The 14,546-nt window shown below is 41.2% G+C and overlaps 2 protein-coding genes across 2 annotated transcripts in view; one reads left to right on the top strand and one right to left on the bottom strand.

The window, feature by feature from the left end:
* Positions 1-126: 126 nt before the first annotated feature.
* PSME3IP1 (proteasome activator subunit 3 interacting protein 1) lies at positions 127-6,055 on the top strand. The gene is made up of 7 exons (XM_069965979.1): positions 127-233; positions 1,427-1,559; positions 2,538-2,636; positions 3,864-3,985; positions 4,693-4,829; positions 5,332-5,393; positions 5,582-6,055. Exons 2-7 carry the CDS (start codon positions 1,436-1,438, stop codon positions 5,794-5,796), a joined length of 759 nt encoding a protein of 252 aa, XP_069822080.1. The 5' UTR covers positions 127-233; positions 1,427-1,435; the 3' UTR covers positions 5,797-6,055.
* Positions 6,056-9,922: 3,867 nt separating this feature from the next.
* Positions 9,923-14,546, bottom strand: part of CETP (cholesteryl ester transfer protein) — a 36,905-nt gene continuing 32,281 nt past the window's right edge. Inside the window, exons 15-16 of the mRNA XM_069965981.1 lie at positions 12,969-13,054; positions 9,923-10,275 (exon numbers count right to left, since the gene is read on the bottom strand). Of these exons, the coding sequence (XP_069822082.1) occupies positions 10,201-10,275; positions 12,969-13,054 (161 nt within the window). The 3' untranslated portion in view covers positions 9,923-10,200. The remainder of the gene's footprint in view (positions 10,276-12,968; positions 13,055-14,546) is intronic.

Raw genomic sequence — 14,546 nt, forward strand, 5'->3', positions numbered from 1 at the left:
TACGTTCTGGATAAAGCCCGTGACGTTATGAAGCTGGGGCAGCCATCTTTATTTAGACGCGCTGGGATTGGTCGGCGTCTATGGCCATGTGATCTTCTATTGGTTCTCGGCTGATGTCAGGTAGCGTCTGATTGGATGAGGCAATGTAGTAAGTCCGGTGCTGATTGGCTCGGACCGCTGTCGGACATACACTCGCTTGTGTTGGAGAGTGAGCTGAGCAAAGAAAGGCATTGGTAAGATGGGGTGTCTAAGGAGGGGAGCATGTGAGGGGCTGCTGGGGACAGCCCATTGACTGGGGGAGGGGGGGGGCTTTAATAAGTATGTGCGTCCTGTATTGGGAGACTTACTATGTCTTGTTGCTATATCAGACAGTGGCTGCCATTGTAGAACTACTAGTACCAGTATATCAGTTTTAAAGAAGTTTGTTGAAAAGTCTATTTCATTTGTGTCTGTCCTGTGTATTTCTGTACATACCAGCTACACCTGCTACCTAAACTGGTTAATCCATAAAAGTGATCACTAAATAATCCACAAGAAAGGTCAAAAGTGTGTGATGGCAGGGGCCCCACCGGCGTCCGGAACAGGGATCCCCACCGACGTCCGGAACAGGGATCCCCACCGGCGTCCGGAACAGGGACCCCCACCGGCATCCGGAACAGGGACCCCCACCGGCATCCGGAATAGGGACCCCCACCGGCATCCGGAACAGGGACCCCCACCGGCGTCCGGAACAGGGACCCCCACCGGCGTCCGGAATAGGAGACCCATAACTATGCCACTTCATAAACATGCACACATCAGTCATCTTGGGAATCGCCTGTATATTTGCACCTTGAGAAAATCTTCAGTCCTTGCCCATCTCTAAACCTATGAAAAATAGTAGGCAGAGAAGAGCTTGGCACTCAAGTTAAGTGCTGTGTCTTTATTAGGTGACTCCACACGCTACCAAAAAGAAAGTTCATAGAAACTTTCTAAGGTGAATTGGAGAATTACACAAACCCAGTGTTACAGCCCCTCTACTCTGTGTTCTCAGAATACTGATGATATACACTAGGGGTGGGGAACCTTTGGCCCTTCAGCTGTTGCAAAACTACAGTTCCCATCATGCCTGGACAGCCAAAGCTTCCCTGGATGTTTTGCTTTGGCTTTCCAGGCATGATGGGAATTGTAGTTTTGCAACAGCTGAAGGGCCGAAGGTTCCCTATCCCTGATGTAGACGGTGCTTGTACTAGACTAAGAGCACATGGAGTTAGAATCATCCATGCCTGACCTGCTCTACTTGATAAATAATCCTGATAGCAGATGTTTAAATGCAGTGTACAATTCTGCCATGGATTAAGCTGTTTCTCCATCACGTTACCAGTAAAAACCTTTTCTTGTTTCCACCATATCATGTTTACCTAAGCTTGGTTTTCTTGTGCTGCAGGTGTTCAGTATGGACGGACATGAAGGGGATCTTGTTATCAACAAAAGGTTTGTAACAGAATCAGAATTAGATGAAAAGCGAAAGAAAAGACAGGAAGAATGGGAAAAGGTGCGGAAGCCAGAAGATCCAGAAGGTACCTACTAAGGGAAGAATAACTAATGCAAGTGACACACACAAAATTATAGTAATAAATGCACATATTTCAAGGCACATCCCATATTAGATAACTTCCTGAATAGCTGTTGGACCCCCCTCCATTCAGCTGTTGTCATTGGGAAATCTTCCATTGCTTACAGATTTCAGTGAAGTGTAGAGTCTCGGAGAGCAGTTGAAATCAATAGGTGGCCATACATTATACAGCTTCCAGAGCTACTCTTTGCTATTATGGCACCTCTTTGCTCATAATTTCTGAAGTGGTGGACCCTTTCTCCATGACATCCATATAGACAACCCCTTCTCAGCTATGCTGTATAATGAGTGTCCTGAATATGCTCATACTACGGCAGAAACTGCAGCTAGTGGGTGACACTAATAAGATCTCCATGCTGATGTTGCGACTTCTCACTGTTCGCCATACAGTAGAAGGAGTGGTGGTACAAACAGATATAAGAAACAAGCAGTTCTGGTCCCAGCAGAAAAAGGAAGATAGCTGTAATGCTGCAGCTTTAGGCATCTGCTGCGGAGACAGACTGTGTCCCATATATATGAATAGGGTTTCTGCAACTTTCACTCACATGCTGTAGAAAACTTCTCCACTATTAATAGGCACCGCTAATATTTCTGTAGGTAAAACCTGGGAATTCACAATGAATGACAATGCTTTGTCTCAGATCCGCAAGGATTAGCCCCAAGCAGAACATCTGATTTCTGCCATGGAAATATACACATGATTTGAAAGTGACATGTAAAGATACCCCAGATCACTAATGACCATTTTAATCAGTTATCCCCATATATAAACACTGACAAAGTCTCATAATTGTCTCTTAATTTCGTCAAATTACAGAAATGTCTGTTTGATTTTTGCTTTCATGTTAAATACAATTTAAACATTGCATCCAGTATATGATCTTCTACATTACATTGATTGTGTTTTCAATGTTTTTGCCAGAGTGTCCAGAGGAAGTATATGACCCACGGTCTTTGTATGAGAAGCTTCAGGAACAGAAAGAAAAGAAACAGCAAGAATATGAAGAACAGTTTAAATTCAGTAAGAGTCTCTGTAATGAACTGTTTAATTATAGCATATAACTATGTTAATAATCTATATGGGTTGTAGGGTCATACTGCATATCACACAGCTGTTACAAACTTTATGTCCTGTCAGTCAACAGTTAAGATATGACCCCAGACTGCTGAACGATCAGGCTGTCTAAAGGCATCCCATACACAATAGAGAAAAGTTGGGTAACTTTTAAGTGTGGTGTATTGGGTATCTTATGTGCATGGGGTCTCTAAACTCTTATGTTGAACTTCAAAGCCCAATCCTCGTTATCCCTGGAGACAAGATTCTTCCAGAGGTGGCAACAACTTACTCCCCTTTCTCCATTGAAAATACATAGATGCTAGGCTGAGCCTAGTATGCATGTGTATGGAGGTTGAAAGGACAACTTAGAGTAGCACTCCAATTCATTGTGCATATGATGAAGCTGCAGTGGGTTTAGCCCCCCTAACTGTATACTTAGTCTATTAGCCTATTTAGAAATATTCTGAGCTAATGATTGTTGATGCATAGATGGTACTGGCTCTAGATGCCCATTTGATTCTCTGCTGATAGAATTGATAGCAGATTTGAAAGGGAGAGAAGGCAGTTTAAAAACTGAAAGTCAAGATAGTGGCTGGACAGAAGGCACATGACCCTGCTACAATAATAAAATGTATGGATACAGCGGAGCTGGAATAAAACAGATGACACTACAGAAATATTGCAGTGATGAGTGTTCATTATATGGGAAAACAAAAAACACAGGCATAATCACATTGTCTTATGCTACGTTTACACGGAACGATAATTCGCCCGATCGTACGATTAACGATGTCTGAGTAACGTTTTTTTTTCATAACGATCAGTGTTTAGACGGTACGATATATCGCACGGAAATTCGTTTTGCGATCGCTTAAAGCCTATCTCACACATTGGTTAAATCGGCGAACGACTGTTCACATGGAACGATCTGCGAATTCTCACGATAATCGTTCCGTGTAAAAGCAGCATTACATATATCAATCTGTATAAAACAAATAATAGTGCAATTTACCCATAGCAACCAATTGCAGGTCAGGTTTAATTTTTCAGGCACTTGTTAAAATTTAAACCTGTGAGCTGTGATTGGTTGTTACGGGAAAATTGCACTCGTTTTTTGTTTTATACAGATGGATAAATATAGGTCATTGTGCATATTAAAACTGTATCTTATTCTTTTTTGTGGTTTTGCAGAAAATATGGTCCGAGGTTTGGATGAAGATGAGACACACTTCCTTGATGAAGTTTCAAGAAAACAGGAGTTGCTGGAAAAACAAAGGAGGGATGAAGAACGGAAAGAGTTAAATGAATTTAGAATATCCTCATAAACCAAGGGAAAGTTTACAATACAGTGGGGATAGAACACATTCAGTACTGACATCCTAAAAAAGTTGAGAAAAGCCTTAATATTACAAAGATTTAAAGGGGTTGGCCCAGTATAAACATTGGTGACGTATTGCCAAAAATTAGGATAAAAGATAAGAAGCTGATCTATGGGGGTCTGACTGCTGAGGCCCCTACAATCCTGAAAACAATTAATTCTGTGTGCAGCATGCATTCTGCACTCCATTCAGTTTTTTTGGGTCCGCCAAGTGTTTCAAGCACTAAACTCAGAAGCAGTCAGCAGCCCTAATGCAGCAGTGGCCACACAGTGTGACCATATGATGGCGATGTCCATCATATGGTGTATCCAGCACTGTGTTGCGGTTTGTATTACAAATGGGATTCAAGACACCGTTGTGAACCGAGCCTTAAAGGGGTTCTCTGATAAAACTGACTTGTCCCCTATCCACAGAATGTGGAGAATATAAAGCAATAGGCAATGACACTGCAGAGTATCTGTACGTGTGAATGTTACACTACAGGAGCATAAGAAATGAATGAATATGAATAGCAAGTTGCACAATATATATTTTGCCCCATTCACTATTCTTGCTAAATAGGAATCTGAATCTGTTGATAAATCAAAACACTCAGAATTTCACTATTGCAAACTGTTATATCCTTAATTGTTTTGGCCCACAATGCACGGACTGTAGCTGCTACGTCCACAGAACACAAGAAAAAGGATGCTGACAAGAAGCCGCTGACAAAGCCCCCGGAAAACAAGAGTAGATTTTCTCAATCAAAGTTGTTGGCGGGGGCAGTTCGGCACAGGAGGTTTGTACTGCACCTTAAATAGAATATCTTAACCTAGTTGAAGACATATTTATGAGCTAATTTACAGATCTATGTACTAAAAATGTCTAGCATATGCTTCCAACAGAGAAGTAATAACTGAAGCTGTTATTAAGCCTGATGTAAATAAAACTTATAGGTGTTACAGAAGGTCAGAAATTTTGCTACTCTATATGTAACCGGGCCCTGTTCAATTTATTGATTCATTGATGCAGATGACAGATAATAGCCCAGACAGGTAAAAAGCTTCAGGAACATAGGGGGAGATTTATCAAAGGGTGTAAAATTTAGACTGGTGCAAACTGCCCACAGCAACCAATCACAGCTCAGCTTTCAGCTCTGGTGAAAGGAAAGAGGAGCTGTGATTGGTTGCTGTGGGCAGTTTGCACCAGTCTAAATTTTACACCCTTTGATGAATCTCCCCTATAGTTTCTATTTAATGGCCGCTAGCAAAGATCCTAATGCCTGTTTGTTTGTTTTTCAGCAATTCTGAAAGCTCTAGTGCAAAGAAACTAAAACTTGAGCAGGAACACGAAAAATTGAAAGGTATTTATTATTAGGCCCAATCCTCAGATTGCAACTGGACTTTAACTATTGCTGCCCCTCATTGCCAGCTATGTGCCTATTTTGTACAGTATTTGGTAGCCTACTTATAATTGTTCCATTAATGTCAATATTATCCCTGGTGCATTCTCAGATCTTGCATACCATAATATGGTGCTTTGTGTTTTCAGAAAGCCATTCTAGCACTGTCGAAAACTCTTCTACCACTGGTTCCCGAGTTCATTGTCCTCCAGCGTCCATCTGTATTGGAATCTTACCGGGCTTAGGAGCATATTCAGGAAGCAGTGACTCAGAGTCCAGCTCAGACAGTGAAGCCACAATAAACAACATGGGAAAGATTGTCTCTTCCGTATTCCGCTCAGGCACTTTTCTTGATGCACCTTAAAGTGTATACATAAACCAGGAAATTGATCTCAGAAAACTTAGCAGTGGAACCATCCAATCAAATGTAGAACATGGACAAAGCCTTGGCACATAACATGCAGAGTGCCCTCAAATCACATCCTCTTACAACCTATGATAACATATTTCTTTTGTGCAGTGCGTTTTTAAGCTTTAGAGCTTATTAGAGCAATTAAACTTGGTAAACCAAGTTGTGATGTATATGTCAACTTTGTTGCAAGTAAAAGGCTTTGGTTATACAACCTCTCCTCCTATTATATACACCTGATAATATTGCAGTACTTCTTCATGGTAGTATCTATTTTAAGTAATGTTTTGTACAGGATCTGTTATATATATTGATGAGCGAACGTCAGAAAATTGTCTGGGTTCGGCTGTGTGGCAGAACCAAAACACTCAACGTTTAAGTCCTGGTGTCTCGAGAAGTTGGATGCCGCCCTAGGGAGTCCTGGAATAAATGAATACAGTCAAAAGTTTCTGGCTGAGACGGGACAGCGCTGCGGCCAGTAAAAGGCCTCTCACTTAAGAAACCAGGCAAGCTGCATCAGCGGTGAGCAGAAGACATGGGCGAAAGGCTGCTGGACAGTGGGGAGAATAGGTAAGTATAAACTTATTATTTTTACAGTGTCATCAGCAGTCGGCCGCACACCACTACATGTAGTCATGCGCATCCGGCAGCTGATGATTTTTAAGAAACTTTAAACATTGATCAGCGGATGGTCAGCTCTTCAGCTGATGCCCTGGCCCCTGGGGTCCACTTCCGCAGTGCTGGTGTTATGAGCGGGCAATGACCGGGGCAGCTGCAGGGGTTATACTTGTCACGGTATAGGCCTGAGGGCGGCACAGCTGTAGGGCCGGTCTGTGGTCTGCGGGTGATGATGGGCATGCGATTCTTCGCTGCACTTAGTCAGGGCACCAGTTAGTGGACACCAATGCCAGGGTTCAGTAACAGCGGTTTTATTATAGATGAGGTAACTAGTAGCAACAGTTCTGTCCGGATGCAACCGGGTATATAGCAGGCTTTGACAAATAAAGCAGGAGTGGTGCTGCATAGGCTGTGAGAATACGTGCCGGATGATGGGAGTAGGAGTATGAGAGAAATAGCGTTGCTGGGTGGATTAGCTTGAGAATAATACTTGCTGTGAATCCTTGTAGCGGTGATGAGAGATAACGGAATGACACCCAGATGAGAGAGAAGACTCCGGACACTTGAGCAGGCAGATACAGCCGAAGACTTGAACACAGCAGAGCACTCGATCCACACTTCTAGTGGTGAAGTGGGAGCTGCAAAGAAGAAGTCCAACTCCTCTGAGGTAGGAGAGAGACGACACACACCCTCCTTGCTTGGAAGCAGGGGGAAGACTAACTTGTTAGGAGGAAGTGGGAGGTCACATGGTTGCTCCTGGCCAGAGCTAGTCGGCCATTGGAGGAACCATGGTTACAGTGCACTGGCACGGTCACGTGATCAACAGCCTTGCATACCACTGTACAATGTAATAATACACAGGAATACATGAGAATACACATTAGAATGCACATTACCAGAGAATACTAGGGGAAAACCAGCAGCAGTTGCAGTGCAAACACTTACCAGAACAGGCATGGAGACAGCAATAGAAATGGCCATAATAGGAGTAGTAGTCCTTGCGTGTTCTGGGACACTGCACTCACATCAAATGTCCAAGTTGTCCTCTGACTGGTCATGGCTCAAACTTCTCACTTACCCAGTCAGATGACAGCAATCGATAGGCTCGGACTGCTTGCCCCAACAAATAGAGGCACAGAGGGGCCTACCCACTATTTATGAGAACATAGGGGGTCCTATCTTCTATTTGGAGGCACAGAGGGGGCTTATCTGCTATTTGAGGGCACAAATATGAGCCTTTTTACTATGTACTTCAGTGATTATGAGATCAGTGCTGGATTGCTCCTGCCACTAGGCATCAGTGATGGTTGTCTATTGCCATTTAAATGAAGCTGTCATCTTTGACAGCTGCATCTGAATGGCTAGCCATGCGCTGCTGTCATATGGTGGTAATGGTCATGGTGTTATGATATTATTTTTGTTTCTTATAGACTGGTATTATTGGTAATGGTCTTGGTTTACTGGATTTTATCAGTAACAGTGTAACAGTGATATGGTGATAATATTGTATGGTCCATTCTTTGGACGGACGACAGAATCTGCCCATGCATAGAATGGAGTCTATAACACGGGCGGAGACGCCCTCCACAGTCCGCAACAGATTTTCTGTCTATTTTCTAAAGTGTACATATACCCCAAGATAGGACCTAAAGTCAATACTGGCAAATTATGTAGTATAATGTTAGCAGTGGTATGGGTGTATATGTTCTCATATATCACTCCGATTCCAATGTATGTGAGAAATATTTTATGTCATGCAGACAGGATTAATAGGAATTCAGTTTGAGGCACCTTCATCTTTGCTCTTCCCATGGCTACAAAAATGTGAATAGAAACTTATAGAAATGATCATTTACAAAGCAGCTGACAGTCAATATAGAGGATACTGAAAAAGGATCTGGAATAGATCTACTTGTAGCTTGTGAACATGAGGTAAAACTAAACACAGACTTGTACAGCTATATGGCTATTCATAAGTACTAATAATTACAATAAGTCTTGTATGCACCTGTGTAGTATTTGGCATAGTGCCCCATTATGTCTTGCAAACACTGCCTCATATACAGTGCCATGATACAGTATTCATAGCAAATCCAATTGAGAATGTGTGGCAAAACTTGAAAATTGTTGTTCACAGACTCTCTCTAATCTCAATCGGAAAGAAGAATTGGAAAATATTTCACCCTCTAGATATGCACAGCTGGTAGAGACTTCAAAATGCTTGCAGCTCTACACAGCGATGACATCACAGAGGGAAGGGGCCTACGGCGGTGATGTGGGCAGGCGAAGTGGCACAACGGTTGTAAAGCCCCCCAGGTGGCACAATCAACCAACAATAAAAAGCATTTTTCAATGGACCAAGCACCAAGGTATGAAAACTGCAGAATTAGGCTTTACAGTTGTGTAGAGAAGTCCTTATACAGAAAGGGGGTGACAGTATCACTTTAAGTCCAAGTCCACACTGAAGAAAAGAGTAAGGCTGGGTTCACACTAAGTTTTTGCAATATATTTTTTTCATCCATTTGCAAAAAAACGGATGCATTTGTGTGCATCGATTTTTCCATTGACTTCCATTATACAAAAAAGGAATCAAAATGGATGTTTTTTTTTTTTTTTTTAACATACTGTACACAAAAACGCAGTCAACCTAATTTTGTTGTCCGTTAAAAAAAACGGATCCGTTCTGATCCTTTTTTTTATAATGGAATTCAATGGAAAAACTGATCAAAATGGATGCACACAAATGCATCAGTTTTGTTTTTTTTCATCAGTGTTTTGCAAAAAAAAATATGAAACATGAAAAACATAGTCTGAACCCAGCCTAATTCACCACCAAGGAGTAAGGAAACTTTTTTTCTTTATTCCAAAATATTCCCGGACATACATTTACATTTCTCAACTAGAAGCCTTGATCACTCGCGCAAGAATGATACTGATCGGCGCAATCGTCTTTGTTTGCAGAGCCTTTACAAGACTCAATCAATCATGTCACCACTGGATTGTGTAAGGGGCCATTCAAATTTAGCATTATCAGCCATACATCATCTGTTTAGAAGGGGTGATGTGCAGCTGATGATAATTTTATAGGCCAAACAAAAACTATTTCCGATAACCTGTGTAAAAGAGCCATTAGGCCGCAGTCACTCGTCTGCCCACGACCGCGGACTGCACTACAACTGTGCATCAGTAGTGCTCCATGCTTCACAGAGTACTATATAGAAGATAAAGATATACTGTGCATAGTGTAAAGACTATAGCTCTGTGCATGCGCTGTGCCAGCAAATAACGCTAGTAGACTTAAGCTCTAAAGTCTGCAAGATTCTGAATACATCTCTGGACTATAATATGTGTTGCAACTGGAAACTGGAACCAAAAAGTTGAAAGGCAAACATACTACAATCAGTGTCTTTGTTTGAGGTTCTTATACCCAGTATATCAAAGTACATGTTTTATATCAGGAAAATCAAACAAAATGAATTTTATTGATTAGACAAACTTGTAGCCTACGAAATATAACGACATATTTATACTTAGAATGCCTCATTCCAAAAAGGTTTCTATGGTCATAAATGGTTTAAAAAATAGAAGACAATTAGTTTTTCATATCTCAAAAAATTGTAAATACTTTTTCTCAGCTTTTCACCATCAGCTATACGAACAAAAATTGTTTAATACTAGACAGTCTTTTAAATCATATGGTAACATTGAATGGTGGGGTAATATTGGTCGTAGATTGGTCTTCTACAGAGTCTTTTTCAGAAAGTCCACCAGCAAATGATGAGGAAACCCAAAATCCAACTGGATCACTAAATAACCCTTAAAAAAAAAGAAAAAACTTATGTGAAACCAATTGTATAAAATACAGTAGATAGATTGCTATAGCCTGGAATTCATAGCACTTAACTTTTTGACCAACATAATCCATTCACAGCAGTATATAGGTCAGCACTCACTCTTTTTTCTAAAGGAAGTCCTTTCTATATGCCTTGTTAAGACACCTGGATATTATAAAGGCAGATTCTTTGTTTGAAATCCACCCTCTATGGAGTGAAATGCACCTTATTAAAAGTGTCTGTTTTTTTTTCTTCCTTAGAACACTACCACTCTTGTCACACACTGGAGCATATTCACTATTGCAAATGTGCCAAAATCCTGGTTTCAAGGGGTATACCCAGCCGGGACACTTACGGCATATCCACAGGACATGCTTTAAGGTGACACTGTCACCCCCTTTGTGCCTTCTGACATCTCTACACAGGTGTAAAGGGTAAATTTAGTTTTTCATACCTTATTTCATATCATACGTCATGGTGCTTGTTGAAGTTACAAGTGTCCTTTTATCAACTGCAGATTGTATTAAGTGGGCGTGGCCTCTCGAGATTAGCGCCACTTAGCACAGCCCACAACAGCACTATTGGCCCAGCCCCCTTGATGCCCATTGGTTGGCCGACGTAAAGGGGGTGGGGTCTAGACCTTTCGGCCAGCCTGTTCCAATGGCCGGCGAGGGGCGGGGCCAACTGTGGCGTTGTGAGCGGGGCTAAGTGACGCTAATACAATCTGCAGTTGATAAAAGGACACTTTTTACTTGAACAAGCACCATGATGTATGATATAAAATAAGGTATGAAAACCGCTTAATTTACCCTTTACATCTGTGTAGAGATGTCAGAATGCAAAAAGGAGGTGACAGTGTCACTTTAAGATGTAGGTCCCACCCCTAGAACGCTTATCTTCAGATCGAGAGCTCACCAGCCCCCTCTGGCCTATTTGTTGTTGCTGGTGTTATCGAAAAGCAAAAAACAGCTAAACATGGAGAGTTATGTAATTTAGATAACTATCATGGGTTTTAATGGGAGTTACACAAACGGCATAGCGCATAAGCTACCCTATTTACATTGACATATCTCTGTCAGTTAAGGAAACAGTATTGTTCGCAGGGCTGTTTGCGCAATTCCCACTAAAGTCAACTATAGTTATGCAAATTGCTTAACTTGCTGGATCTTATAGATTGTAAGCCCTCGCGGGCAGGGTCCTCTTACCCCATGTACCAGCCTGTCTTTTGCCTTTATGTAATGTGTACTGATCTTGTTCTGTTCCTGCTTGTTACTCCTATCTATTGTATAGCGCTCTGGAATTAAGGGCGCTTATAAATAATAATAATTTGGCTTTTATTTTGCTTCAATACTACCTCTAGTTGCTGTAAACAGGCTGAAGGGGGCTGGGGAACCCTCGATCTGAATCTCACAGGCGGACCTGCAACTAGGGGTCACTATGGCATATGTTATGTCATAAGTGTCCCAGATAGGTATAGCCCATCCTTGATTTCCAGGATGAGAAATCAATACCTTTTTTCTTCCATACACATCACTACACCTGTCCATAGGGTGTGTCTGATACTGCAGCTCAGCTCTATTGAAGTGAATTGGGCAGAGCTGCAATACCCGTGAAAGGTAAAAGAAACCGGATACTCCTAATCCTCGACAATCCGTTTCATTTTTATAACCTGGTCTATTATTTTAGACACTTTTCACCATGGCCAACTTGGGTTTGTTATTAGGTGGGCACACCTACCCACTCGCTGTCGGTGCATGTAATAGTGTCGGTAGCCAGCGGGGAATGAGGAGCAAGCGAGCACTGATCTCACAGGTCAGCGATCGCTTGCTCCTCCTGATCGGCCTGTGTAATAGGGCCCTAAAGTGACTGTACCACCAGGCCCAGGCAGAAGCACTGGAGGCGGGCCGACCCACCCTTAGTGGGAGGAAACCCTAGCCTCTCCATGATAGGGTTCCAGTGATTCTAATAGAGTCACATCATGGAGGGGCTGGGGTTTATTCCCACTGGGGGTGGGTCGGCCCGCCTCCAGTGCTTCAGCCTGGGCCTGGTGGTACAGTCACTTTAGGATGTGTCACAGGGAACCAGAATTCTGCCGCAAGATTCTGGCCCAGTTTTAAGCCAACTTATATTTGGTCTAAAGATATCAAGCAGCATGAGCCACTGTGATAAGTCTGGAACAATCGTACACTGTCTACATGTTTACACTGTTTAGAAATTTTAGAAATTAAACAGTTTGCCCAGACACATAAATCTGTTTGATGAGAAAAAGCAATCGCTGCTTTCATTTACGAAAGCAATTTGAGAAATGCGACCTAAGCTCTAATTGGCTGCTATGGGAGAATCACTAAGATTTTGTCCTCATAAATTGATTCATAAATTTGGGCCATTGTGTCCTCATTCAAGTGAAACTACAATGCTGGGAATAAAGGCTTTCTTCTAAGGGTCCACTTATACAATAAGATTATCTGCCAAAGATTTGAAGCCAAAGCCAGGAATGGATTTGAAAAGAGTAGAAATCTCAGGCTTTCCTTTATGACCTGATCTCTGCTTATAGTCTATTTCTAGCTTTGGCTTCAAATCTTTGGCAGATAATCTTTCTGTGTAAATGAACCCTAATGCTGGACAATCCATTTATGTTCTCATCATGTAAAATAGACGTTATTATATTGCACTTACCTCATGTGGGATTATTTCAGGATTTATAATTTCAAATAGATTTAGGCCTTTACTGTTCATCAGAGATGTGAGAGCTGGCCCCAAACCTGTAAAATGTAATATAATGGCTTTTAAGTAAAAACAGCTTATAAGAACCTTCTATGACAGCAAGTGGCCCACACCAATACATGAGGGGAGTATTATCCCCTCATAGGATCAAGATAAGCAGACCTTATGACTGATGACAGTGTGGGTGCAGTATCATGGCTTGTGCACTCTGATCAGAGGAGCCTATTATACCTACCTAAATCCTTCCCCTATTAAGAATCCAAATCACCCCTCCTTTCCAAATAAAAAATGTAAACATAAAAAAATAAAAACATTTGGTATTGAGGCATTCAGAATTGTCTGAACTATTAAATTATCATATTCCTGATCCCTTACGATCAATGGCGTAAACGCCGAAAGATACCAGGGTCCAACATTTTTCTGATTTTTGGTCACATCACGTCGCAGAAATAAGGGAAATAAAATGTAATCAAAAGATCATATTTTTGCAAATGTGGTACTAATAAAAACAGCACAAAAATTAGCTTAAAATTAATAAAGTTATGGGGGGGGGTCAGAACATGGTGATGCACAGATTAGTAAAACAATGGTATGGTATCGCAGTATAAATGTAGACTTGGTAACCAATACAGTTTTGGAAGATTATCCTTGGATGCTGTTGGACTCCATCTATGAAGAATATATTTGTCATGTCAATTTTAGGGTGGGTTCATATGTACAGGATCTTCAGCAGATTTGCTTTGAATCTGTGACTTCAAATCAGATCCTGTATGTGTGAACCCACCCTTACCGTCTAGAGCTTAATTGCATTTTTGTTTTCAATTTTGCTGTAGAAACATTTTTTCCACATACACCTTTGTCAGTAAAAAAATAAAAACATGGGTCTTAGAAGATGAAGAAGTAGAAAACGAAAGCAAAAAAATCTAAATTACCGGGGTTTGAAAAGGGGCTAATCATTCAGTATTAACAAATTCCACATTTATTTTTACAGCAATCAAGTGACAACTACCCTTTTTTTTCCGTCCAAGGTTGAGACAGCACTGCCATATTTCTAGGTTAATAAATACCTGTCTTAAAGGGGTACTCCGGTGTTTTTTTTTTTCTTTCAGATAAACTGGTTTTAGAAAGTTATGTAGATTTGTAATTTACTTCTATTTAAAACCTCAAGTCTTCCAGTACTTATCAGCTACTGTATGTCCTGCAGGAAACAGTGTACTCGTTCCTTTTCAGACACAGTGCTCACTGGATAACCCCTTTAAAGAAATGTTTGCAAATCTTCCACTGCTCTTCTCAAATGTTCCACTGCTAAACCTAGTACATACTTCAACTCAGACAGCATTTTACTGCAAAATGTTTAGTGATAAATTAAAATTACTAAACTTGAGAAATGATCTAGTGTACCATACATACTTGATAAAAAAAAAAGTACTAATAAAGATAACCTGGAGAGAGCCATACACCTTTCTACCATTTACTCTTCGCCAATAAGACATTTATGTCTAGTTCTGCTATACAGTAAATCAGCTAAAG

This window comes from Dendropsophus ebraccatus, chromosome 4 (genome assembly GCF_027789765.1).
Source record: "Dendropsophus ebraccatus isolate aDenEbr1 chromosome 4, aDenEbr1.pat, whole genome shotgun sequence".
NCBI lineage: Eukaryota > Metazoa > Chordata > Amphibia > Anura > Hylidae > Dendropsophus > Dendropsophus ebraccatus.